At 33.7% G+C, this 26,275-nt stretch overlaps 3 protein-coding genes across 17 annotated transcripts; 1 reads left to right on the top strand and 2 right to left on the bottom strand.

The window, feature by feature from the left end:
* Positions 1–137: 137 nt before the first annotated feature.
* Positions 138–1,951, bottom strand: LOC125057700 (putative ATP synthase subunit f, mitochondrial). The gene is made up of 4 exons (XM_047661527.1): positions 1,750–1,951; positions 1,582–1,680; positions 438–554; positions 138–271 (listed from the first exon to the last, which is right to left on the bottom strand). Exons 1-4 carry the CDS (start codon positions 1,826–1,828, stop codon positions 243–245), a joined length of 324 nt encoding a protein of 107 aa, XP_047517483.1. The 5' UTR covers positions 1,829–1,951; the 3' UTR covers positions 138–242.
* A 288-nt stretch (positions 1,952–2,239) lies between these two features.
* LOC125057698 (26S proteasome non-ATPase regulatory subunit 4) lies at positions 2,240–3,625 on the top strand. Its single transcript, XM_047661524.1, has one exon. The coding sequence runs from the start codon at positions 2,355–2,357 to the stop codon at positions 3,432–3,434; it is 1,080 nt and encodes a 359-aa protein (XP_047517480.1). The 5' UTR covers positions 2,240–2,354; the 3' UTR covers positions 3,435–3,625.
* On the bottom strand, positions 3,439–26,156 carry LOC125057697 (ribonuclease Z, mitochondrial). Of its 15 annotated transcripts, none has more exons than XM_047661515.1 (32): positions 25,937–26,156; positions 25,672–25,840; positions 25,398–25,584; positions 24,917–25,038; positions 24,457–24,650; positions 24,017–24,105; positions 23,345–23,510; positions 22,512–22,647; positions 21,201–21,441; positions 19,623–19,777; positions 18,818–19,033; positions 17,895–18,037; positions 17,538–17,704; positions 16,823–17,018; positions 14,751–14,983; positions 14,033–14,183; positions 11,187–11,270; positions 10,741–10,851; positions 9,884–9,940; positions 9,458–9,526; positions 8,689–8,817; positions 7,954–8,043; positions 7,564–7,626; positions 7,072–7,137; positions 6,694–6,900; positions 5,994–6,083; positions 5,106–5,159; positions 4,723–4,821; positions 4,204–4,269; positions 3,897–4,004; positions 3,647–3,760; positions 3,439–3,576 (listed from the first exon to the last, which is right to left on the bottom strand). In XM_047661515.1, exons 1-32 carry the CDS (start codon positions 25,941–25,943, stop codon positions 3,533–3,535), a joined length of 4,023 nt encoding a protein of 1,340 aa, XP_047517471.1. In that variant the 5' UTR covers positions 25,944–26,156; the 3' UTR covers positions 3,439–3,532. The 15 variants fall into 15 exon arrangements, with proteins under 15 accessions (XP_047517471.1, XP_047517470.1, XP_047517472.1 ...); XM_047661514.1 differs by having other exon boundaries at positions 25,672–25,867; positions 25,937–26,155; XM_047661516.1 differs by having other exon boundaries at positions 25,672–25,867; positions 25,942–26,155.
* Positions 26,157–26,275: the final 119 nt, after the last annotated feature.

Genomic DNA, 26,275 nt, shown 5'->3' with positions numbered 1-26,275 from the left:
GTATAATAATACAATAAAATTTCTTTAAATAATGCTTATTTTTAAATAAATTTTGTTTCTAATTGGAAATTTAGTCAAGTTATTGAAAATTTCCTAATAAATTACATGTACAGGCTATACCTATTGAAAATTAAGTATACTGTTTACACTATTTAATCTTGATCAACACCTAATACACATTTTTGCAAGTTACAATATAAATAAAGAACAATGTAGAATGTTGAATCCGAGTTTTCCATTGATTAGTGGTATTTGTAGTTCCTGTGGTGCTCTGAAAAGAAATAGTAAAATAATAAGTTAATAAACCTAACATTAAAGCACTTCATAAAGATTATTTTAAATAAATACTAGTTGTAATTGTGATGTTCAGACTAAGAATAGCAAAGCACCAGACATGTCTTATTATATAGGTAAACAATGAAATGATTACAACTTACTCATTTTTCCATAGTTAATTGCGTAGAAGAACACCATGTTAGCAACAATAAGTTGGAAGAATGGAGCTATTCCAACTCGTTTAGGTTGCACATACTTGTGCTGCCACCTCCACCAGGCTGAAATGTGAAAAGTTTTATTTTTGTCAGAGGTAACATTTTAATTTTCAATTAAAGTTTGAAATCTCTGGTATATTCACATTGGCTGCCATCCTATTGAATCACAAATCTGCCTATACAAGCATGTCCCATGTTACAGAATATAAACCCCTATAGATATGTTGATAACATGTTATTTTGAATTTGAAGTGAAACTTCTTTAGGCACATGTGGGTAAAATTTTACGGATGAAACGCAATAATAATATTAGCTTCACGAAGATGTGCAGCATTTTTGTTGAGGAAAAGGGAGAGAACAATTAAGACCGATTGAGAGAGTGAGGAAGGGCAAATGTAGCATGAAGCAAATAGCCATGGAGTGAGAGTCGGGAGCAAGATCAAGAGAGAGAGTGAGATAGAATGAAGGTCGCATCACACACAGTGCCATGAAGCAGAGGTGGGAGAGAGGTATAGTGAGAGAGAGAAATATAGGGATATCAAGAAAAAATACATGCTATTGGTTTATGTATTTGTTCAGTTAGTTACATATTAGAACTTTTGATGGCAATTCTGTTGCAAAACTTCTTGTGCAGTAAAGGCATGGAGTTATCATATTATATTGGTATATGAACATCTATTGATGGTTTCACCTTAGTAATAATTAATTTACAAAGAAGTTTCACTTCTGATATGTGTACTTTGTATGCACACACTTTTTTAAAACATAACACAAAAACTAAAAAGCATTTATTTATCATGGTCTTAATTCTATTTTATAAATCGTCATAATAAATATTTTAAAACTGACATTGTTCATATTCTAAGTCCTTTTCAAATGTTTTTTTTTTTAATTTCAGTATCAAACTTCCATTTGATAAGATATTTTCATTAAATCTTTTTAAGGTAACATAATAAATAAACATAATTATGTGTATGATCTATAAGATTGTGTGAATTGTATAACACATTTATATTGTTGCAACTTAGTAGACTGTTGGTCAATACGAAAAATAACCTAAAATAAAATAAAAATTTATACAATTTTTTACCTCGACTAATAGTTCCCATGAATGCAGAGGGAGTCTTGTTACGGCGTCCCAGCCATGATCCTATTTCACTTAACTTCAACTGACCGAAGGGGGTATCAGCTGAAAACAAAAGTTAAATTACATAATCGAACACTACTTCAAATGATACTTGCTTCAGAAAGAACTTACGTTTGCCATAAAAACGAGCAGGATCGTACGGGCCGTGGACCGATGGGTTGTATTCTTTCGGATAGTCTCCGAACCCCATATTTGCAACCGAACAGAGTTTTTTATGAACCTACTGAAGAAAACTCTGAAAAATCAGGCAGATATAAGAATTCTGCCTGCGCCCTTCGTCCGTCCCGTTCTAACAGACGAAATTCTGAATGTTACATTGACAATTGGCACGCCGACCGTTATGTCAGTTGTCAATGAGCAAAAAAAGTAGATTCCTTCCTCCATGTCCAACACTATAATTTTAATACAAAAGAGAAAATATAATGTAAGTCTCTATTATCTATATTTTTAAAAACAATAATATATACGTTTCAGTATCTTGCTATTTTTCTTTTTAAGTCTTATTAATTGAAATTTACTGACAATCTACAGAATAACTTTAAATATATATAACTATGGATGTACCTTGTGCTGTTTAAAAAATTTCGTGTATCTGTAACATTAGACAGCAAAATTTTTTGTCATTGTCAGTAGAAACAATTCTGCTTAGTGGATTAATTTATCGACGAAAAGAAACAAAGATTTACTTTGAACGTTTAAATTAATTATCAACCAAGATGGTATTGGAGAGTACTATGATTTGTGTAGATAACAGCGATTACATGAGAAATGGAGACTTTTTGCCTACTAGACTACAGGCCCAACAAGATGCAGTAAATTTGGTATGTCATTCAAAAACACGATCAAACCCTGAGAATAATGTTGGATTATTAACTTTAGCTAATGTTGAAGTATTAGCTACTTTGACCAGCGATGTTGGACGCATACTCTCTAAACTTCATAGAGTGCAGCCAAATGGTAATATCAACATCTTAACTGGTATCAGAATCGCGCATTTAGCTCTTAAGCATCGCCAGGGAAAGAATCACAAGATGCGAATTGTTGTCTTCGTTGGTTCCCCTGTAAGTACTGACGAAAAAGAACTTGTTAAACTGGCCAAGAGACTCAAAAAGGAGAAGGTCAATTGTGACGTAATTTCTTTTGGAGAGGATTCAGATAATAATCCTCTACTCACAACGTTCGTTAACACTCTCAATGGAAAAGACAACACGACAGGAGGTAGCCATCTAGTGTCAGTACCAGCTGGAGGATGTGTTGTATTATCTGAAGCTTTGATCTCTAGTGCAGTTATTGGTGGGGATGGTGCTGGCCCATCTGGATCTGGTTTGTCACCATTTGAATTTGGTGTTGATCCCAATGAAGATCCTGAGCTTGCTCTTGCTCTGAGGGTGTCTATGGAAGAACAAAGACAGCGTCAAGAGGAAGAGTCTCGGCGCCAACAAGCAGGAACAGAGGGTGAAGCACCTAAAGCTGGGGAAGGTCAAGATACTGGTGTAGCTCTTGGCCGTGAACCAATGGAACTATCAGAAGAAGACCAGATTGCATTGGCAATGCAAATGAGTATGCAACAAGATGCCCCACAGGCTGAAGAAAGCATGGATGTTCCTGAAGAGTATGCTGAAGTTATGAATGATCCAGCATTCCTTCAGAGTGTCCTTGAAAACTTACCTGGTGTTGATCCTTCGAGTGAAGCCATCAGAAATGCTATGTCCACCATCAAGAAAGATAAGGATGAGAAGGAAGATAAAGATCAAAAGGATAAGGATGGTAAAGGTTCTGGTTCCAAGGAAAATTGAAAGATATTTTTCAATTTTTTTATTTAATTATGCTCGTAACTTTGTAACAATTTTGTTAAACACCACAATAAATATATACATAGTTCACCATGAACGGTTCATTTCCAAGATACCCAGTTGAGTCCTTCTATTTTCTCATATCCTGTAATAATAGACATTTGCATTAGTTTTAATAAAGAAATGTACACATAGTAATGTTTTATTGAGCATACTTGCATCATCCCAAAACTTTTTTGTCTTGAATTTATTTTTAGCCTGAAGGAGAGCTATTCTTCTTTGTTCCTCAATTAGTGGTTGTGGCTTTTGTATTGTAGGATTAGGTGAGTCTAAAAGTATAATTTAGCAATTATTTAAATACACTAAATTATTCCATTATTTTCTGTTGTGGAAATCAAAAACTTATTTTAATGTTAAGACTAAATGAAATGCTACTTGTTAGAGAAATTAAAGAAAATATCTTACGACAATTCCTTTTTACAGAGTGTTCCTGTTTCTTCATATTGAGTACGAAATGTGAACTCTTTATATCTTCTAATTGCGGCTTAAAACTTTTACTGCCATAATTTACAACTGAAAATAAATAATGACTGTTGAGTAACGGCGAAGGGTATTGGCCTAGTGGCTTCAACGTGCGTCTCTCATCCCTGAGGTCGTAGGTTCGATCCCCGGATGTGCTCCAATGGACGTTCTATGTCCGCGTTTAACATTCGCTCAAAGGGTGAAGAAGTTCGAAATTAACAATTTTGTTTTAAATTAACATACAACTTACAACTTGGTTTCACAACAAAAGGGGTCTTAATATGTGCGGATATTTCGTTATGATTGGTACCCTCACCTGTAAGAATTATACATTAAAATCACTTATAAAAGTCTTCTTAATTGTTTAAATTTTGCTGAAAAAATGTTGACAATATTTCCAGCCTACCGCAGCTGGAAATTTTGCTGAAATATCATCGCCATGTGTTCAGACGCTTTTTACTATTGTACCAAACGGTACTTCAACAGCAGTGGTAGCGCGAGTGACCTATTTAGGTACATACATACATACGCTGCCCACTTCCCTGGCCGACAAGGCCGATGGTAAATGTCGCTATTAAAAGGCTTTTATTTCGCATCAAATTAAATATGATATTCAAATTTCATAATAATTCCTAGTTATAGATCTCTGGCCTATAAAATATGAGTTTTAGGAATGTGAAGTCAAGAAGGCGTCCTCCAGCAATCGTGGAACATACATAAAATAACTTCACAACGTAATATTACAAATAAGTGATCTTTTAGAACTAACTATTGGCTTTTATAATCGTAGGCATTTTGATGTGTCCGAACATTTCATTGTTTTGATTATTTAAATATTTGTGCGAAGAGGCATTCGATTTGACATCATCTGTAACAAGACAAGGTACCTATTTGGAATAGGAATGTTTACGGCTGCCGCAAAATAATTACAATAAAATTGGTGCAAATAAAATAAAATGAGGTAGTATAAATAATGATTTACAATATTTATATTAAAATTAATTCTAAGTTAAGAAAAAAAGAGATTTCTTAGTCTAGTTAGTATAAGTTAGACTTAGTCTATTTTTTAGTCTTACTAAGACATTGAAAGGAATCGAATTTTCATAAAACATTCACCACTGTTTAAAATCTAAGTAGGCATATGAAATATACCTTGAGTTTTTTGTTTATTTCTTGAGGCTTTTGTACTTTTTGTTCCTGTTAAGTCTGAAAATAATAAATGTATGTTGAATTATATTTTCTTAGTTCCTTCCCGCCGCGTTTATAGTATCAGTAGATGGTTTCACATGTACAATGTTAAAAGTCGTTTCATGTTTTTCCATCATCATCATGATCATTATAAATTGCACTCAAAACATAAAGCTAATTGTACAACCACATGCTATGTAGGTACATAATAAAAACGAAACGTGAATAAATTTTTACACGATACCTTTGTAACAGGCTGTATGGCGTCTCTCCCTATCCTTTAATGTACCCAACATTATTTGTCTTAAGGCTGATTTACATTATCTTAGTGTTTAGGAGAGTGCTTTAGGATAGTACTTTAGTTGGAACATGTAAACGCTACTTGCTTTAGTAAACGCTACGCTAAAGAACTTGCCTTTCAAGTTGTACTAAAGCACTCTCCTAAACACTAAGATAATGTAAATCGGCCCTTAGGGATGGTGGAGTACAATAAATTGGAAACCAGACGGGACTTACAGTTGGCCTACTACGTACTGAAAGTCTTGAGGAGGTTAGTGTGTAACCCAAGTGTGCTCCAAGAACTGGGTTTCTTTGTACCTATGGGAAATGTGCGACGGCGAAGGCCAAACTTATTTGCGATACCAAGGGCCTGTACCAGTCCGTTGCACAGATCCCCCGTTATCGACATATTTATATGTTCGCAGAGTGAATACAAGTAGCGATATTGTGTATATTATGTGTTTAATATTATATTTTATTTTATATTTTCTCGACATTATCGTATTGGCATAAGTCTGTAAGGATAATGTATGTGTTTCTGTAATAAATAAATAAATATGATTCAAATCTCACGTTGCGGCTTCTTATTCGCGGGAGCTGACTTTGCTGGCCCCAAACCACTCTTTAGCTCAGGGGATGGTGGCCGTGGTCTTACTTTGACAGCTAAATTAAGAACACGGGTCATTACGAGTTTTTACATAACATTGAACACGTATGTGTCATATCTATAAAAATTTGCAATCAAAAAGATGAATCATGCGCAAGTCCAACGAATACTGCCCTGCGATTCTGTAACTCACTTCACGAACTCACACAGCGGTTTTCGCATCGGCGGTCGCTCTCAAATCAGTCGTGAAGCAGTCATTTTATGATTTGGCATTCTGATAAACAATAAATTACAAGCTCCCACCTTTTCAGAATGCCAAATCATAAAATGACTGCTTCACGACTGATTTGAGAGCGACCGCCGATGCGAAAACCGCTGTGTGAGTTCGTGAAGTGAGTTACAGAATCGCACGGCTGTGATCAGATTATTAGATAGGTACCTACCTACTATTCGACTACACAACAAACTGTTAATTATTACAAAATACATTTAATTACTTAAGTAGAACAAAGATTGAATAATGAAGCAGGCAGAAATGTTCATCTGATGTACGGATACATAATTTTTAAAATTCTATTTATGCTTGATCCTTTACTTTTGATGAAATATGTTAGATTGAAAAGTACTACTGTCGCTATATGATGTCTAGAAAGCCCACGAACTAACCAGTATTAAACGCCATGAGTGGAGGATTTCTTGTCTCTCTCGTATTGGGTCGCTTATCTCTACACGTCTTATTGGCTGTCCAAAACAAATAACTAACTGCTATTATTGTTATCATAAACTGCCATTGTAAGTACGATAAGCATGCGGCAATGCGGTAAAGCCTCCAGAGTAAAATGTGGGTAGAAATGCTGATAATCGTGTCTATGACTGAAATAGAATTATTTTAACTACCCTCGGTATATCACGATCAATTCAATTTGAAACCATGGCACATATGCATGTACATAAATATCAACAAAACAAAATATTATTTAGAAACTTTTTTTACCGTGTATTTCCCACACCTATTAAAAATAAATAAGAAATAAAATAACTCACATAAAATGCTAACTTTGCTGAGATCGCGTTTTGGCGTCGAACTGGTTGAGGATGGTCTGTTCTCCGCTTGAAAAAATATTCACGTAATCTGTTAAAGTTTTACTAAACGGCAAACTAGTTTAAACGTATGACCCGAGTCAATAAGAGATTTCCGAAATTCATATTATTCCGAAGACGGGTTGAAGGAAATGTTTCTCGATTTTTCAACAATTTAGACACGTTTTCAGCAAGTTGAAACGGTCATAAATCACATTTCAACTTGCTCTATCACATACCATAAAATTACCCTCGGCTTCAGGAGGCTGAAACATTTTTTCAGGCTATTTCAAAACAAATTAAGTCACATTCAGTTCTCTAATAAAGGGATTTATGGCGTTTCTGTCCGATCCCAAGCTCATAATATTAGGAAATAATATATTTTCTCAGTTGGACCCTTTTAACTTTTCATGTAAATTTATTTACGTTAACCAAAGATTCACTTAAATACTTTACCTTTCCAAGAGAGTAACGGCGATCGGCTGCGACTAAACTGCGGTAGAGGTATCTTGCTTGGGGCTAGGAAAAATACAATATTTGGCCAAGTAGATATCGTTTCATTCTTTAAAATTTAAAAAAAAATAAAGAAATAGTTTTTTTAATAGGATAGTGGGCAAACGTGCTTACGAGCCAATAAGGCCAGTCATAGCGGCCTATGGACTCTAAAATTGCCGGCCTCTTAAATTGCAACAAAAATTAAACTTCGCTGAAGAAAAAAACTAGTGAGAGGAGTGGCAGTTTGTACTATGTTAGTGAATGTGAACACATCATATTTTTGACTTGGTGTGTTAATGAAATAATACATGCAACAATTAAAATAACGCTTACAAATAAATAATTCTGTACCTGGCGAAGAAACGGGACGGCCGTTCCGATTTATTAAAAGTCTTTTATTCATTGGCGTGACTAGAGGTTTTCCATAGCCATTTGGTGAATCTGTAATATTTTCTCTTTATAATAAAACTAGCGGTAGTCATGATATGACTTAACAGCTGTTATTTAAATAAAAATACCCCATGTTATTCAGGGGTATTATGCAGTGTTCTAATGGTTAAAGAATTTTCGGAATCGGTCTAGTAGATTTCGAGTTTATTCGTTAAAAGTATACAAACGTATCTGTCTTTCCTCATAATATTAGTTAAGATTTGCTTCGAAAAAGTATTTTTTTTGTGTAATTTCTCAAAGTTGAAAAATTTCGGCCGCGAAGGACCTTAATAATGAAATACTGAAATTAGTTCTTATATATTACAAAACGTCATATTCTAAATGAATCAACATTTTCCAAACCGAGATAAATTATAACAGTTACCGAATTAATAGCAGTTTTGAACGTACTTATAAGTACATAATGTAATAAGCAAACTCCTTCAAAACTTTCAATTGTATGATATTTTGGGTATATTCGGTGGTTCTGACAATAAGGTCGTAAACTTTATTTGTAACCTTAAGTGATAAGGAATATATTTGGCCTACCCTCATATTTGGCATTAAATACATATTAATTTTAACGGTTCTACCACCAACCCCCATTTTTATTAGTGATTAATGAAAAACGGCTCAGCTAGTAGTATAATATTTTACCTGCATTCGACGGTGCAACAGTATTATCACTTGTGTGACGTGGACCATTTCTAGCAGGTTTTAATTCCTTTCTTGGTTCAGCTGACTTAGATGAAAAATTACTTGGAGAATTTTTATTTCTTGAATGCGCTGTAATGTTTGTGTTAAATTACATTTGATAAATTTGTCGTATCACGGCCCCACCTTATAACAGCTCTTGCACCTTATAACTTGTATGCCTTTGAACCTCTGAATTTTTAAAAACGGATAATATTACATGCATCATGTAAATGATATTGTCTCAGTTCCCAGTGAGTCTCAGTGAATTAGGTTAGCTTAGGTTAGGTTAAAGCCAAAAATTTGTACCTTCTTTCATTCATTTCACAAATCATGATGTTTTAATTAATCTCAATTGGGCACAGCATGCGCCACCACATTATAACGAAAAAAATTTGGACCTTTTTATAAGGTGGAGCCGTGATTTGACAAATCTACCTTACATTTTATAGGTAAATGTCATCAGATATTAAAAATTAACTTAGTAAAAATATTTTTATGTTAACTTATAAATAAGTTTAACAATTATTAAACTATTTAATTAAATTTAATTAAATGACCCACTTTCCCCTTACCAACCCCCTAACCATCGACCGCCCATGAAGATTAGGAACTTACACAAGCGCTGCCGAACTTTAAAAGCATAATTAAATTTATTTTTTAATCGTGTTGGAACACTGATATAATTTATATCCTAACAAAATTCCAAAATTTTGAGAAATTAAATACTTACAATTGACATCCCGAGGCTTTTGTTCAACCGTATTCTTTTCAATTGGTTTATGTGACGCACTCGATCGATCTATTAATATAAATATTTGCGTTTAAAGGCCAATATCAACACGCAAAAGTTTCTGGATACGACAACATAATTTACACGTTTATTACAGTGTATTATCATAGAGTGTTCTTCTTAACCTGATGTTAAGTGATAACTCCCATAGACACTCAGAGGGCTCGCGAGTGCGTTGCCGGCCTTTAAGGTAAGGTAATCATTGGGTAATTCTAATTACAACATACATACAGATACTGAGCTATTTAAAAAATGCTTAAAATCGATATTGTTAGCGATGTAAAGATACCAAGAATGTGTTGAAGCGTGTCCCACAGATCCTCTTTAAGCTAAAACTATTTCTCATCTCCCTTAATTGATACTTACTCGAATTATTACTTCGTGATCTTTCTGCTGACTGAGCTCCGCTCCCATTCGTAGAATCTGACAATTATTACTAATTTTAGTGTCTACCTTCGTACGTTTTTATCTACAAGTACCTACCAATGGCGCTACAACCATTTTAGGTCGGGGCTTTAAATTTTTGTATCTGTTTCATGATCTTGTGTCAATCTAATAGGCAAACAGTTGATCAGCCTCCTGAGCCTGACAAACCCCGTCGAGTTTTTGGGTCTAAGGCGGCTTGCAAAAGCAAAAAGAAAAAAAGGAAAACATCGTGAGGTTTCCTCACTATTCGAGCGAATGTTAAATGCGCACATAAAGAATGCGCTAGAAAGAAAGTCCATTGGTGCACAGCTGTGGATCGAACCAACCTCAGTGTTAAGAGTCGCACGCTGAAGCCACTAGGCCAACACAGCTCTATTTTTGACATGTAAGTATGAAAATTCGAAACAATTCCAGTTTTTACTGTATCGAAAAATACAAATATTGTAATCTATAGATATGTATTATTGCACACATTATTAACTATGTCTTTGGTTTTTTGTATCTGGGGACGTTCAAATATTACGTAAGCACTGCAGAGGGGAGAGGGGGGCGGTCTTTGATTTTCTTATTTGGTGATTACGTCAACAATAATTAGTTACTTTTTTTATGAATATTACCCACACATTGTCTATGCTTGAAAAGTAATTGCATTTTCGAGGATTCCTACAAAAATTTATACGTTTTGAGAGCTCTGCTTACTTTTGCTGACAAGAGGGGTTTATAAATTGCCGAAAATCTGCTTACGTAATACTTGAACGGCCCCTCTACTGTTAGATCAACATCAAAATCACTCTTACTAGAAAGCCTTGAAATCGGGGAACGGCGAGGCGAAGAACAAGACCTGCTGCGACAGCTGGCATTCACCGCATCACTTGTCACAGGGGCAAATTTGTTCTCCCTTCTTAACCCTAAAAATGGAGTGTATGATGCATTCATCTAATGGCCCTACAACCTTTATTGGCCACAGACTTCTGCACCTGTTTCATTAGATCAGATGTTCTATGTTTATAGTCAGAGTAAGAATGGAAGTACGCACATCGTTGATCAAAGGTTTCCTTATAAGTTTGTACGCAGTAAATTGATAGCTTGACTTAATTTTAAGATTAGCAATTTGTGCTGTTGGATTTTAAAAAGTTTATCTAAACAAAAATTATTTGTAAAACAATAATCCAGGAACGTATCAAGAAAAGAAAATGCCTTAATTCTCATTACTTATGAATAGAGTAAGATCAAATAATCTTACGAGATGAATTGCTTTCTCTATATTTAAGTTTATCCTCTTGCAGTGACGCACCCTGACTGTTCGTTCGACTTCTACTGGACGCACCTGCAAATATCCAGAAGGTAATAAAAATAAAATAAATAACTCACCTTTAAAACTGTTTTACCCGAAGTTTATTTATAATTAACCAAAACTTTATAGTTGTAGTAACTTCTTATAAACAGCCGGAATGGTACCCTATGACGGGAAACGAAGTACCGGCCGACAACGGAAAAGATGGCAGGACGATCTCAAATAAAGAGTAGGCTACAAGTGGATAAGAGTCGTTAAGGATAGAGAACAGTAGAAAGGGCCTTTGCCAAGAGGCACACCGAACTCCGAGATATACTGTAGTAAAACTATATTAAAGATCACAGATCACAGAGTTTCGGAATATAAAGCCTATATTATTATAAATTTTTATATTATTAAATTATTATAAAATTAAAATAATAAACTCTTGTACAAAAAATCGGGCAGCTAAAGAAACTTACGTTCTAAGGACGATTTCAGTTAAATGCAGTTTTTTAAATACTTTTTGACGAATCCTTTAAAATGGACACGGCGAAACAATAAGAAATAGTCGGCAATAAAGACTAGCAGATTCCTATTACTTTTTTAAATTAACAAATAGCCAAATACATTCAGTTATAACGTCTTTCGTCTCATAAACTTCGCGACCCACTTCTCAACAGTTGATTTTCCTGGGAGTTTAGTCAACATGCCTTAAGTGTATGTAGAAAGTCGAAAACTAATTTTGTATGAACATTTGTCGACACGAATTGTCATTTTCATACAAATTAAGTGCGCTCCGAAATATATTAATCTAGCCAAGCCTTGCCTTCAATAGTATTTTTTTCGCCAAAAAGCGATACTTTATTAACACACGAAATTCCTTTTTATCCATTTTTTAATTAAACAAAACTCTCTCTCAAAATACTATAACTCACAAACTAATAGTACGACAGTTGTCAAATTTATGCACGTGCCTTTTTAAGGTTAGGGCTAACTAATGTCATATTAATTTAATACGAGTAGCGACATCTATGTATCAGCGTACGAACTTTTCAGCCCATCTAATATGTAGGTAACAGGAGTGCAAAAAACAAGAAACAAGAAGGAAACATAACAATCCTAATAATCAGAAAATCTATTACAAATACCTGACACTGTACTTGTAAACGTGTTTACTGTTTATTCCTCTAGTAATAAAACTTGTACACCATATTTATCAAACCACAAATTACAGAACATGAACTACAGATAATCTACTGATTACATACAGGTAACACTAGTAATAAAACAACGATAGAATCAAAATACTTTATTAACCATATTTAACAGTTCAAACTTAACATACTTTGCCAGTACTCTACCTCCAGAGTAAACGTTAATTATGACTCATATCCAATGTTCTACATACGGGAGCCATAACTATGAATCTTACCCTTACGTCAATATTTTAACTAAAAACATTTATAAAATACTGAAATAACAAATAAGAGACAAAACTTTCATTCGTGTGTATGAATAACATCATTCGATACAAGTTTCTACTTTACTATACTCAGTCAGAAGGTTTATTATCATTTATATACAGTGTAAACTCCATGTAACGACTTTCGATTTAACGTCCCCCTAAACACTAAAGCGTCGAAATCACTCGGCTTTGGATGGTTTAGCTTGTATTCGACACAATGATACACATACTACATAGAATTACATCCACCTCCACTCTCCACCCTCAATAACGACAACAATTAAATACTAAAAAGTACTTTTTGCCGAAATTAGTTAAAACTGCGGAGCTGTGTACATTGTTTTGTCGCTTTGTCATAGCGAGAAATAAACTCGGCTGTCGGTCCCGAACTCTCCAAGAAATCCGTTCCTTAATAATAATATCGCGAGATATGAATTAAATAAGTAAATAAAAAATGTGTGCGTGTACTAGGTGTACACACGTAAGAAGTGAAACTTCTTTATGACCTTATTTTTCGAAAAATGATCTACTATATGCAATTTTACAGAAATTGGTTAAATAAAGTTAAATTAGATAAAGTTTAACAAAAGGCTTTTATTATCATAGACATGAATACAAATACAATTATTTCATTTTAACTTATTACTGTACTACTATGTAGTACTAAGAGTATTACAGAATTTCATTAATTGTAATAGAATTATTAGTATTACTATCACTGTTATCGTTATTATATATTTTTGTTACTAATGGCTTCGAATCTCTTCGGATCAACCGTGGTAGGGACAAGAAAAAGATGGCGCGTAACCGAAAAATGTGACAAATGTGTGTAAATTTTTTTCCAACGCCGATAAAGAAGTTTGACTTCAAAATGCAACATGGCGCGTAACCTACTACAAAATTTCTCCCATACGTCGATAAAGAAGTTTCACTTCAAAAGATGGCGCGTCACGAAAAAAATGTTACACTAAATTTTTTTCCAACCCCGATAAAGAAGTTTCACTTCAAAAAATACAACCTAACTACTGAGTACCAGTACAAAAATAACAGACAACGCATAGCGTTCAAATAAGAATTGTTTTTTATGTAATTACTAATACTAGGTCTGAAATAAACTTTTACTATTTAATTCTAACGACAACTCTTTGTAACGTCAAAATATGCACAGTTCCTTGAGTCGTTATATAGAGTTTACACTGTATTTAGTACTACAGCTTAGAGGTTCGATTCAAATTAAAATATTATTAACCAGTTGCTTCTTTATTAATATATACATACACTTAACCATATATTATGTACTGTCAGCAAAAATGGCGGTTCAACAAAATTTATTTTAACTGTACAATACCGGAAGTAGGCAAGTTAGGAGTGGACGCCAGCCTCTCCTTGTGCTTCTGTCTTAGTGCCGCTTTTAGTTCCAGTTCCACGCAATGTTCAGCAAACATTAGCTGTAGGGGGGCGTACATGTGCGGTAAAAGCTCCAAATCGCTCATAGTAATCTAAAAAATATAAATGGCATATAGGAAAAATTTTTTTTTTTTAATTTTTTGCAAAGAAAATAACAAAATTCAAAAATATGAGAAGTGGTCTCAACATACGGACACGACCATAAACACACACAAACTGTATATATGTCACCGTAAAATTGTAACTACCGTTAGATTATAATCTATCTCGCGAGATTGTGAACTGTAGAAAGATTGAGAACCTCAACCTACTGCTTACAATTTAACGTAATATTATTTTATTTTAAAAGACACACTTACGAAACACATACAAACACGACATAGAAAAACAAGATACATGCATGAAGCATGTGCATCACAATAACAAGTGTGCACAACATTTAGAGGGTTAGATTATTCGGTAGATTGTAATCTATCGAAGTGAAACCGTCAAATTGTGAAACAGAACGCACCTCGCGCGCTGATTGATTTGGGTGGAATTAACAAACAAATATGGTGGCGCGGGGCATGTGCCGTATTATGCCGGTATTAATAATTTTACGGTGACATTTACATCATAGAGTAAAAATTATAATGCAAAAATCTATGGTAAATTCTCACCTGCATATTATCAAAAGCGATACCAACACTTTTATTATCATTCAAAATGTGCGCGTTAAGTCTAGGCAATCTCGCATATCTCTGGCTAAAATGCGTCAAAACTGTGAATGTTGCGTTCATTTTCCGTCCTATTTCTATGGCTTGAGATGTCGTTGAATGCATTTTTGTGCGAGCTTCATCTGCCAATTCATCTTCCATCGTCGCTTCGTGGATTAGGAGTGTTGAGTTCATGCCTTAAAAATACTTTTGGTCTTAACCTCAGACCGTGACTCCCGTATGTCAACAATATTATGCATTTGACAAGCGGAAGTTGTACTTAACCAAATAAAGGACAAAGTGGGTTCAAGGAATCGAAAATTTTACTGTAAATTTGAGTCTTCGACTGTATTAGGGACACGGGATTTTTGACATTTAGTATAACTCCCGTATGTCAACATTCTTTTGCTATTGACAAGCGGAAGTCGTACTTAACTAAATAAAGGACTAAGTGGGTTCAAGGAATCGAAAATTTTACTGTAAATTTGAGTCTTCGACTGTATTAGGGACACGGGATTTTTGTCATTTAGTATAACTCCTGTATGTCAACATTCTATTGCTTTTGACAAGCGGAAGTTGTACTTAACTAAATAAAGGACTAAGTGGGTTCAAGGAATCGAACATTTTACTGTAAATTTGAGTCTTCGACTGTATTAGGGACACGGGATTTTTGTCATTTAGTATAACTCCCGTATGTCAACATTCTTTTGCTATTGACAAGCGGAAGTCGTACTTAACTAAATAAAGGACTAAGTGGGTTCAAGGAATCGAAAATTTTACTGTAAATTTGAGTCTTCGACTGTATTAGGGACACGGGATTTTTGTCATTTAGTATAACTCCTGTATGTCAACATTCTATTGCTTTTGACAAGCGGAAGTTGTACTTAACTAAATAAAGGACTAAGTGGGTTCAAGGAATCGAACATTTTACTGTAAATTTGAGTCTTCGACTGTATTAGGGACACGGGATTTTTGTCATTTAGTATAACTCCCGTATGTCAACATTCTTTTGCTATTGACAAGCGGAAGTCGTACTTAACTAAATAAAGGACTAAGTGGGTTCAAGGAATCGAAAATTTTACTGTAAATTTGAGTCTTCGACTGTATTAGGGACACGGGATTTTTGTCATTTAGTATAACTCCCGTATGTCAACATTCTTTTGCTATTGACAAGCGGAAGTCGTACTTAACTAAATAAAGGACTAAGTGGGTTCAAGGAATCGATAATTTTACTGTAAATTTGAGTCTTCGACTGTATTAGGGACACGGGATTTTTGACATTTAGTATAACTCCTGTATGTCAACATTCTATTGCTTTTGACAAGCGGAAGTTGTACTTAACTAAATAAAGGACTAAGTGGGTTCAAGGAATCGAACATTTTACTGTAAATTTGAGTCTTCGACTGTATTAGGGACACGGGATTTTTGACATTTAGTATAACTCCTGTATGTCAACATTCTATTGCTTTTGACAAGCGGAAGTTGTACTTAACTAAATAAAGGACTAAGTGGGTTCAAGGAATCGAACATTTTGCTGTAAATTTGAGTCTTCGACGGTATTAGGGACACGGGATTATCAAAGTATTTTTGGCATTTAGTATGACACCCGTATGTCAAAATTCTAATGCATTTGACAAGCGCAAGTCGTAATTAAGCTGGCGGTAATTCAAATTAACTCGGAAATTTTGCTTTTTGCTTTAATTCTATTACATTTGACAAGTGGAAGTCATACTTAACTAAATAAAGTATTCAAATGGAATTGAAAAGTTTATTTAGTTAAGACGTTTGACGTTCAAAAGTGCCATTTTAGATGGTCTAATTGAAATAAATGATTTGAGTTTGACTTTTGCGGTAAATGTATCTTCGACGATATTAAATTCAAACATATTTAATCTGTCACTAACATCTACAATTACTGTGTGCATATGCATGAATTGTTATTGAACAGGAAAATGTTACAAAATCTAAAACGTGATTACAAATAAATAATATTCAATATTGATTTCTGAATTCACTAAAAATAATCAAAATCTTACCGATCTTAACAAGCTCTTCACACGGTATCGTGTCTCCAGAATAAGTAACTTTGTGCTTCTCATCTACTTGAACGGCAACACCAAAAGCATTAGGACAATGTGAGACCAGACAAGACGTGATATTCTCAACACCAATGCCCGCTAACACTGCAGATGTGATGTTTGTGTTCGGGGAATCTGATAGTTTTGCTTCTAACTGAAAATGGGTAGAAATTGGGTACTTTAAAAAAAATTTAATCATGTTAATGGACACATTAAAAATTATTGACTTTTTCCTTCTGTAAATGTTTCAACCTTTTTGTATATAGTAGTCAGTTCCAATTTCCAGGAAAACTTCAAGCTTCTATTTGGAAAGTAAGTAATGTTTATAAAAAAATATAATGAAAATAATAAAAAAATATAATGGGTGAGTTTTTTAAATTATTTCGCATATACAGTTATATATTAATAAGAAAATAATGTACTTGAATAATAAACATTAATAAAATATTGTATTAATAATTTAATAATATTTGTATTATGTTTTTTTCGCGCAACTATTGGCTACTTTCTTTACATATAAACTTTTTTATTACTAGTCCTTGAAGGACAAGAAAAATTAACGTCAGACACCGAAGGTTGATCCACACACCCATATATATTAAACATGTAGATATACAGGCAGTGTGAATTATATGGTTAAATTTAAACTGATAATCATAACTGAAGCACTTACCAAATTCTGATTAGGTATCAAAGTGAACTCATTCCGTATAGTCTCAAACTGCTGGTCATACTTCGAAAGCCAAGTCACAATTTGGCCAGGGGCTAGCAAGTACAACGTGTCGTCACTTGAAATCTCGTCCAAAGCGTGACGTCGCGCTTGAAGAACGCCCATTAAACCTGCAAATCGACGCACAATATCCAATAAAATTTCATGTTGTAGAAATCTAAAAGTTCTATGGTGGAAGGGTGCTTTGCGCTCCATCGACCAGTCTAACCGCTCGCTGGAGAGTATAATAATAAGTGTTTTCTCTTATAATATAAATATGTGTAGCTGTATGATTACTTATAAATAAAATAAAACACATACCAATATGATGGTCGGCATGTAAATGAGACACGAAAATAGCCTTCAAGGATCTCAGGAAAGTGTTCACGCGTTTTGGTCCGTAAAATCGGACTAATTGATTAAATGTGCCTTCACCACAGTCTAACAGCATTGATCGATTTTCGCTGTAGAAAAATTAATAAGCAATATCAGTATTTAGCAAAGCGTTGCGGGTCTAGTTGTCCTATAATCCTAGATGGGTTCTTTTGTGAACTACATTCTAGAAAATAAAATAAAAACCCTCATAAAAATTAAAAGTCTTTTAACTGTAAGACTATATCGTCACTGTAGAATGATAACCTCGTATGGGAGCATTCAAGTATTACGTCACGAAATTTTTGGAGATTATTGACCCCCCCGTGTAACGCGCCGTAACGTTTTTCTGTACCCAAGTACAGTACTGTAACCAAGTATAGTAAAACGTTTCGTAACCACCTAGTGACTCTTTATACCTAATTGTGTACCTCGTTACACCATTATGTGTTGTAAAGTACTGGAAAGTCGAAAATAATATTAACAATAACGCGTAATTCAAACCCCGCGTTTTACAAAAGGACCTCCCCCTAAATTCGGTACGTAATACTTGAACGCTCCCTATGTCAAAAACCATTTATTTTTTTATTATTAGACTCTTATGTCATTTAACTGGTATTATCATGAAGGACTTATTCATGTTATTAAGTCATTTTTACCATCTAAAACTATGTACAAAAACACATTATATTATTTTAAGGAACATTGACGAAATGAACATTTTTTTTGTTTCCTATAATATTTGGTTCTCTGGACATACGAGGTTGTCATTCTACAGCGACGATATCTCTTTCTCTAAAACTGTGTTCACGCTGTGACGAAAAGGGTCAAATAAGTACTTTCTTCACCTTAACTATAATACTTATACTTACTCGATTTGAAGAACAATTCCACTAGTATTCCTAGTCTTACTGGGTATGCAGGATCCAGTACCCAAGAAGACCACCTTTGGAAACTCTCTGGCGTCACTCTTTGCGTACCGAAGATTGTCTACCAGGGTTCGAAACTGTTCCAAGCTGGGCACAAATCCATCCACATCCATCGTTTCTTGGATGTAATCTTGGATGTGGAGTTTCGGTTCCGCTGACCTGAGGGGATATGTAAATGACTGAAATTAAGAACGTAATAGATCTAGGAATGAAATACACTTTCATGAATGAACAAATAAAATAAATTTTATATTTCATTACATAAAAGATGTGTATTTGGACATAAAATAAATAATTAAACCAAAGAATTTTCAACTAAACCCAGTCTAGGCTGGCTACACTAAAATTAAACCGAATCTGTCACAGAAAGAATGCGTAGTATATAAAGTGGGCTAATAAGTTCGTAAGCTAACACATAGATGGCGCTACTCGTGAACTAATATGATTTTTGGTTAGCCTTCAAAAGACACGTGTATAAATTTGACAACTGTCGTATTGGTTTGTGACTAGTTTCGAGTGAAGGAACTGTTGTTTGTTTAAAAAATGGATGAAAAGAAATTTCGTGCAAAAAAATACTATTGATGCTTAGCTTGATAAACATTATACGGATTCTGCGCCGAGAAACATCGAGATTTCACTAAGAGACAATAATCTAAATGTATAAAATTAATAATAAATGCAATCTGTGCTCCCTTATTTACATAATTAATGCAATAATAATTCCAGCTGTTTGAGGACCTAGTCTTACCTATCCAACTCCCGCTTAGGCCGTAAATGGAACATAGTAAGAGTCCTGGCAGCCATGAAATTCAGCCGCGTATTTTCATTCGTGGGTTCTCCCTCTCCCTCACCCTGCCCCGACCCCTCCATGTTTATAATCGTCTGGAACTGGGCCACGGCAATCTAAAAATTAGTACTATATGCCACCACCAACATGCAAGCGTTTCTAACAAATACATACGAATAAAATAAAATACAATAAAACAACTAAATTAAGAGTGAAATGGGATATATTTTAAATGTCTGAATTTCCGCCAGCTTCTATTGTAATCTTTCTTTTTCAGTTTGAAATAAGTTCCTAGTTGTTAAGTATTGTTGGAGAGCTAAGAAAACGGTCGTTTTTTAAATGAGAATGAAAAGTAAGATTTAAATTGACACTTTTTAAATTAAATTTTTGACTTATTGAATTTGAATTTTGAATTTGAATATTGAAAAAAGCTAAAAAACATGATAACTTTCGGATAAATTGAAATTGTTCCAGGCTGGGCACAAATCCATCCCTATTCCTATTGGATGTAATCTTTAAGATCGAGGGTTAATTCTATCACAAATAGTCATCCCTATCACTTAACGGGAATACGTCGAAGTACCAATAACTCTGTATATACGCTTATCCAACCTACGCATATTAATGCCATTAAAATAGAATTCACAAATAAAAAAAATATATATAATTTATATTCCGTAATACACATTTGCAGATTTGTATCTAAGCGGCATTAGGTCACCTAAGGACTTCGCAGGTAACAAATATCCACAATATGTTTTTTAATCAGTGGCGCTACAACCTTTTTAGGTTTGGGCCTCAGATTTCTGTATCTGTTTCATGGTCTGTTGTCAATGTAATAGGCAAGTCATCAGCCTCCTGTGCCGTCGACTTTTTGGATTTTGATTGAATTGAATAAGTTATACACTCCGAAGAGATCCAGTGACTTTTCCCTTTATCCCACACACACATTATTCACATATACTAAAACTCATTTTGAGCAACTTATACCTAGGTAACACTGAAAATTTTTAGAAAATGAAAAACGTCTTAATGTAGAAAGTTGCCAATACTTTTATTGTTTTTCGAAGTAATCTCCGTTCCTCTCTACACATCGTCGCATTCAATGGAACCATTAAGAAAAGCAGTGGGCCCATTCTTCCTTAGGGGTCTCTTCTATGGCATTTTCGTACGCTTTCACCGCATCTTCAGGGCTCGTAAAGCGAAAACCCCGAATTTTATCTTTAGTTTTGGGTTCATAGCAATATATCCAGCTTTCATCACCTTTGACGATGTCAAATACAGCATTTGAGTCACCGCCGTTGCACTTATCTAACATTTGGCGACACCTTCTCGAGGGTTCATTTTCACGTGTAACATGAGTTTTAGATTTGCCGCCAATTCACAAAAACAAATGACAAATGAACGCAATATACTACATTAGGTTACCAAAGAGTTCTTCAAAAAAAGTTTTCATAATGTTTCCAACTGGCCAATTCTAAACATTTTCAGTGTTACCCACGTATATTAGCCAATATACAATTTATATATTCTACATACCTTATTCTTCAACTCTTCCAATCCCTTTAATCTTATCGGGCTACTGGTCTTCGGAAGTGGGGGATGGGCATTCCACACAGCGGGAACACTCAAATCCTTTAGTAAAGGAAATATGTCTGGGTCCAGCAAATGTAGCTTGTGTTGGGTCTTATGAACCGCTTCCGAGCCAAGGCAAGAGTTCTGCCCGTTGAGTATCAGATGTTGTGTATTTGTACCAAATAGAGACATGAAGGCTTGGTACCTAGAATTTATTTCATTATATATGACAGTTATAACTTAATATGATCTTCAATACACTCAATAAACAACTATAAATAGCATGTCTAACGCAAGGACTCATCAGTACCAATCTAGTGGATATTATGAAAAAGATACAGGATGTAGATTTTTTCGAATTTTAATAAGAATTAGTATAAAAAGTCAAATTTCTTATAAAAACGCAAAATAATTCTGCAGGGGTTGAGTTTAAGGACCTCTCGTAGAACAAATTTTTGGAGCTGAAGACCTCATCTATCCCCTAGTAGCGTTTGATCCACGACTTTTTGGCCAACCGATGTTTGTCCGCTATGGACTCCTAAACTACGTAACCGAAGTCAATCAAATTTGCACACCGTGTGCAGTTTGATCCAACTTCAAAGATAGGATAGCTTACAATATATAATTCTACTGTAAGTGTGTATGTCAGTGAACTCCTCTTAAACAGCTGGATTTGAATGATTTTTTTTGTATGCGTTTGGGTGGAGACCTGGATGGATTAGATTCAGAAATCAGCCCGGCAGATAGCGCTGCTATCGGTACTTTCATACTTTGTTTAATATCCTAATCGCTTGAAGTATCATGTAGGACAACATCTGTCGGGTCCGCTAGTATTTGAATAAAATTATCTATTTAAGTTTCCCAGCATGCTGCTTACTTTAATAAGTTATATGTATATGTTTGTATGTCTACTATATTTCAATTTTGGGAATAAATATCATCAAAATCCGTTTAGTAGTTTTTGTCATATGGGTATCGCTCGAATTCTGGAGGGAAAATGTAAAATATAGGTTTTAATACCTATATTTTTCTAGTTTGTTATATTTTTATAAATTACAATAAGTTAGGGAATTTTTATTATTTTGCCTAAAATTAAACCTTACAGCTCTAAGTTATACCAGATAGTGTGTTTAGAATTGAGTTAGGATGTATTACAGTTTCTAGAGAGTTCCTAAGATATCAATGTTCCAGGTATTTTATTAATTTTGAATAAAATTTATTACTCTGAAACTTTTAAGCTTTTTAATCTATGTACAAATTAATGATTTAACTCACTTTGGATGATGGAAAACATGCGGAGGGGTATAATGTACTATAACAGTTGGAATGTTTTCTGATGGATTGGTGCCGTTGTCAAAATGAGCTGCAAATTCATCCTCCTTCAGCCATTTGATGTCTGGCAATTCCAGTACTACAATAAAGAACATGTATAATTAGTACAGTTAATATATTTTTTTTTATATCTGTGGCCATAGGTGAGAATATGATAAATATAATTTCATTACTTTACAGGACAAGCAATTAAATTATTATTAATAAATCTTGAAGGCACTAATAAAATATGAAACACTCGATATATTAATGAATGTACTTATCATTGTATGACCACAGAATTATAATCTATGAATGTCACATCTAGTTATGTAAATACCGTAATTTTTTTAAATTAGTGGACAAGGTTGTGGAAATTTATTAACATAGACTAAAAAGTCTAGGTAGAAATTATCAGAAGTTTTACCATTGAACTAAACAAGCAGAGCATGGTTTTGTGTGGCTTTTCACTTGCGGTAAGATTCAGAGTAGACAGAGCTATATAGATAGAGTATATCTCAATGTCAAAAAAGTTTTGGACATTGACAAGTCATAGTTTGTGCAGTCTCTACTATGAATCTTACCTTTGAACCACAGATAAACGTCACTTTATTATTCAACAAAACTAATTATTATTTTGTTCACACAACCATTGTATTTACGATTAAATTGCTGCATTGATTTTCATAAATTGAAAAAGAAATGTTGAGTTTGAATAGACATTTTTAGATTAGTAAATGATTATCTATAAAAGTGGAAAACCATTTTGTTGCTTTTAAATAATATTTTTTTCTCACCTATAAACACAGGTCCGGGGTCATCTGGTGTTTTGACATCCTTTGACATCACAAGTGTTCCATCTGGCAACACTACATCCTGTCCACATTTTAATTGCCCTAACAGTGGACCAGGTTTCACTCCCAATTCAACACATTTCTCTAGGTCTAGGGTACCTAAACGTTTCTGTAAAATAGTTTTTAAATATAAAATACAAGTAGAAAAGACAGTATCTGAAAAAATTGTCACAGCATGCAATGGAAGTTTTGTAAAGCTCCATTGTAATAATGGATGTAAATGTACAATAAACTTAATTTTAAAATTAGTTTAATAAATATGTCAGATTTGTTAGACCCACATTTATCTACTAGTTTTACAGTTCTTATGCTTATATTATTAATAGAATAGAATTATCTTAAGCTTGATCGATAGCTCCCATTGAAGATTATGTGTTAATTTTTATATCCGTGATAGATATTAACTAAATATATTTATTTTTTCCTACAATAATTATGGATTTTCTATGATACTAATGAATAGCTTAAACTAAGGTAATGTTCATACCAGGCTTAGTGTTCTATAATGTTTTGACAATATGTTATTGTATCCGAAAACTAAATATTATTAAAAACTAGACAAGATTGATTTAGTATAATTAAATGTTAACAATATTTTAAACATTTCTCAATTACCTTTAATGTACAAATATATGCCACACTACAATTATTGGTGACTTTTGGTATAACATGGTGTAATTTTTCTGGCTTTTTCTTTTCTTTATCTGCAAGTAAATAAAATAAATATATCATTAAAATTCACATAAGTTATGAAGCACACAGACCAAATGGGTGTCTAAGTGTGGAATCTAAGTTCACACTACAACATATGGAATAGAAACATTTTGTGTCTGTTTCAATGTTTTTACTACAGCATGCCTAGAGAAATTTGTTAGTTGGTACAGCAAACTGTACCAAGAAAATAGTTTTGATTGTTAAAAAATTCTTACTCCTTTCGATCATAGATAATCATTTCCTATTATTAATATCTACACTCTTTAAGTCTCCTTTTTATTTGTTATTCAGTTTTTCTGTAAAAAATGTGAAAATATCAGGCTGTAAAATATGGAACACACCTTTATCAAAAGAAACTTTAGCTTTTTGTTTAGCAGTTTTACTTCTGTCTGTTTCACGTCTGTAGTAATCTGTGTCATCGTGAATAAACTCTTCAAAATCTTGTTCATGCTTGTTAGTATGATCTGGAGAAGAGTCTAACTTTGGTTTCTTGGCTACTGGCTTCATTTCAGGAAATAAGGTCTGTTGAGGGCTCCTTAAAAGAGACGCATTCAATTAAGAATTCACCATATTGTTACTATTCACTACTAAGAATAGTTATGTTATATCAATCACCATTTGTAGAAAGAAAGTTGGAAGAAATTTATTAGAGTAGTAAGAGTATAGCAATGAACTAAAACATGCACAATAGAGGTCATTTGATTTAAGACACAGGATGCAATAGGTTTAATTTAGAGAATATAAATAAATGTGAAGGAATTTCTATAGTTTTCCATTATAATAAAGATTTTAAATACTTACAGTATCACATACTTCACAGACATAACATTGTCTTCAAAATCTTCACTGGGCTTACATTTTGCCATTGTAACATTTAAATCTTTCATGATAACAAATCTTTTTGTTGCATTATAAAGTTCATCCTATAAAGATGATGGTAATAAGTATAAATTATATATTTTCTTTTATTTTATATAGCAACATATTTTAAAATATATTACTATATCTGTTTAAAAAATCCTATTTTTTCAGTAACTACATTAATATTTCAGAAATTTAGATTTTTTAAATTGGACACAGCTCTTCTCTTCTCAGTTTCAAATGTTTGTATGCACACAATTCAAAAATAAGACAGCACTAATAATGACTCCTGTATGTCAAAAACCAATATATTTTGACATAAAGTCTAAGTGTTAAGTTAAGTTAAGACTAAGTGTTAGTGCTAGTCTAATTTCTGCTGAATAAGAAATATGAGCTCTAAGCACTTGAAAATAATATTTACCAGGCCTTCCGGTCCATGTAATGTTATATTAGGAACACCAACATCCTGCAACGTAAGTGATAGACCAGGTAGACCTCCCAGATTCTTCCAGGTCTTACTTGTAATAAAAATGTGATCTAATTTGGATAGCTTTACTTTATGCTCATGAGCTAGACGCTGTGTACATTCGCCACAATTAAACATATATCTGGAATAGTTTGTTATAGATTAATTTACAAAAACTTTTACTAAGTCAAGTTCACCAACAGAGGAATTTTAGCAAAAGGAAGTTTACCGTTTTTGATCTGTGAAGAGATATAACGTATTCGGTGCTCCTCGAGCCCCTGAGCCCAATACTTGGAGGTAAATTGTGCTGGGACCGTACTTATCACCTTTTTTAGCATTTTTTTGACGTTGTCGTTGAACTTCAGCTATCCTCGCAGTATTTGATTTCGGCATGTTGGCTAAAATATCCAACAGCCGATTACTACCTTTTGTGGAGTAATAAGCGTTATTTAAGAATTTACATCTAACTACTTTTGTAAATAAATAGAGTTTACCGCACATGTGTTTCGAGGTTATTTATAATTCAGTATTAAATCGTTACGAGCATTTCAGTGCATCAAATCTCCTTCAAATGTGAATTATATGGCTATTGGACATAATTTTAACTTATTGTAAATGTTAATAAATAGCTTTATTTATTTTTATTGATACATTGGCATATTTTTAGATTTAGAACAAATGCCGCACAGATGTTTTTTTGCTACTGTCAATTACAATACTGTCAACGTTGATTTCTTAATAATTGACATTGACGTTTGAGTTGAGTAAAAAAGTACGTACATAAGTATATTCAATAATGTATTGAATCGTGAATTGAAATAATTGTATTTTCT

Source organism: Pieris napi, chromosome 17 (genome assembly GCF_905475465.1).
Source record: "Pieris napi chromosome 17, ilPieNapi1.2, whole genome shotgun sequence".
Taxonomy (NCBI): domain Eukaryota; kingdom Metazoa; phylum Arthropoda; class Insecta; order Lepidoptera; family Pieridae; genus Pieris; species Pieris napi.
This window is presented reverse-complemented; position numbering and strand designations above follow the sequence as displayed.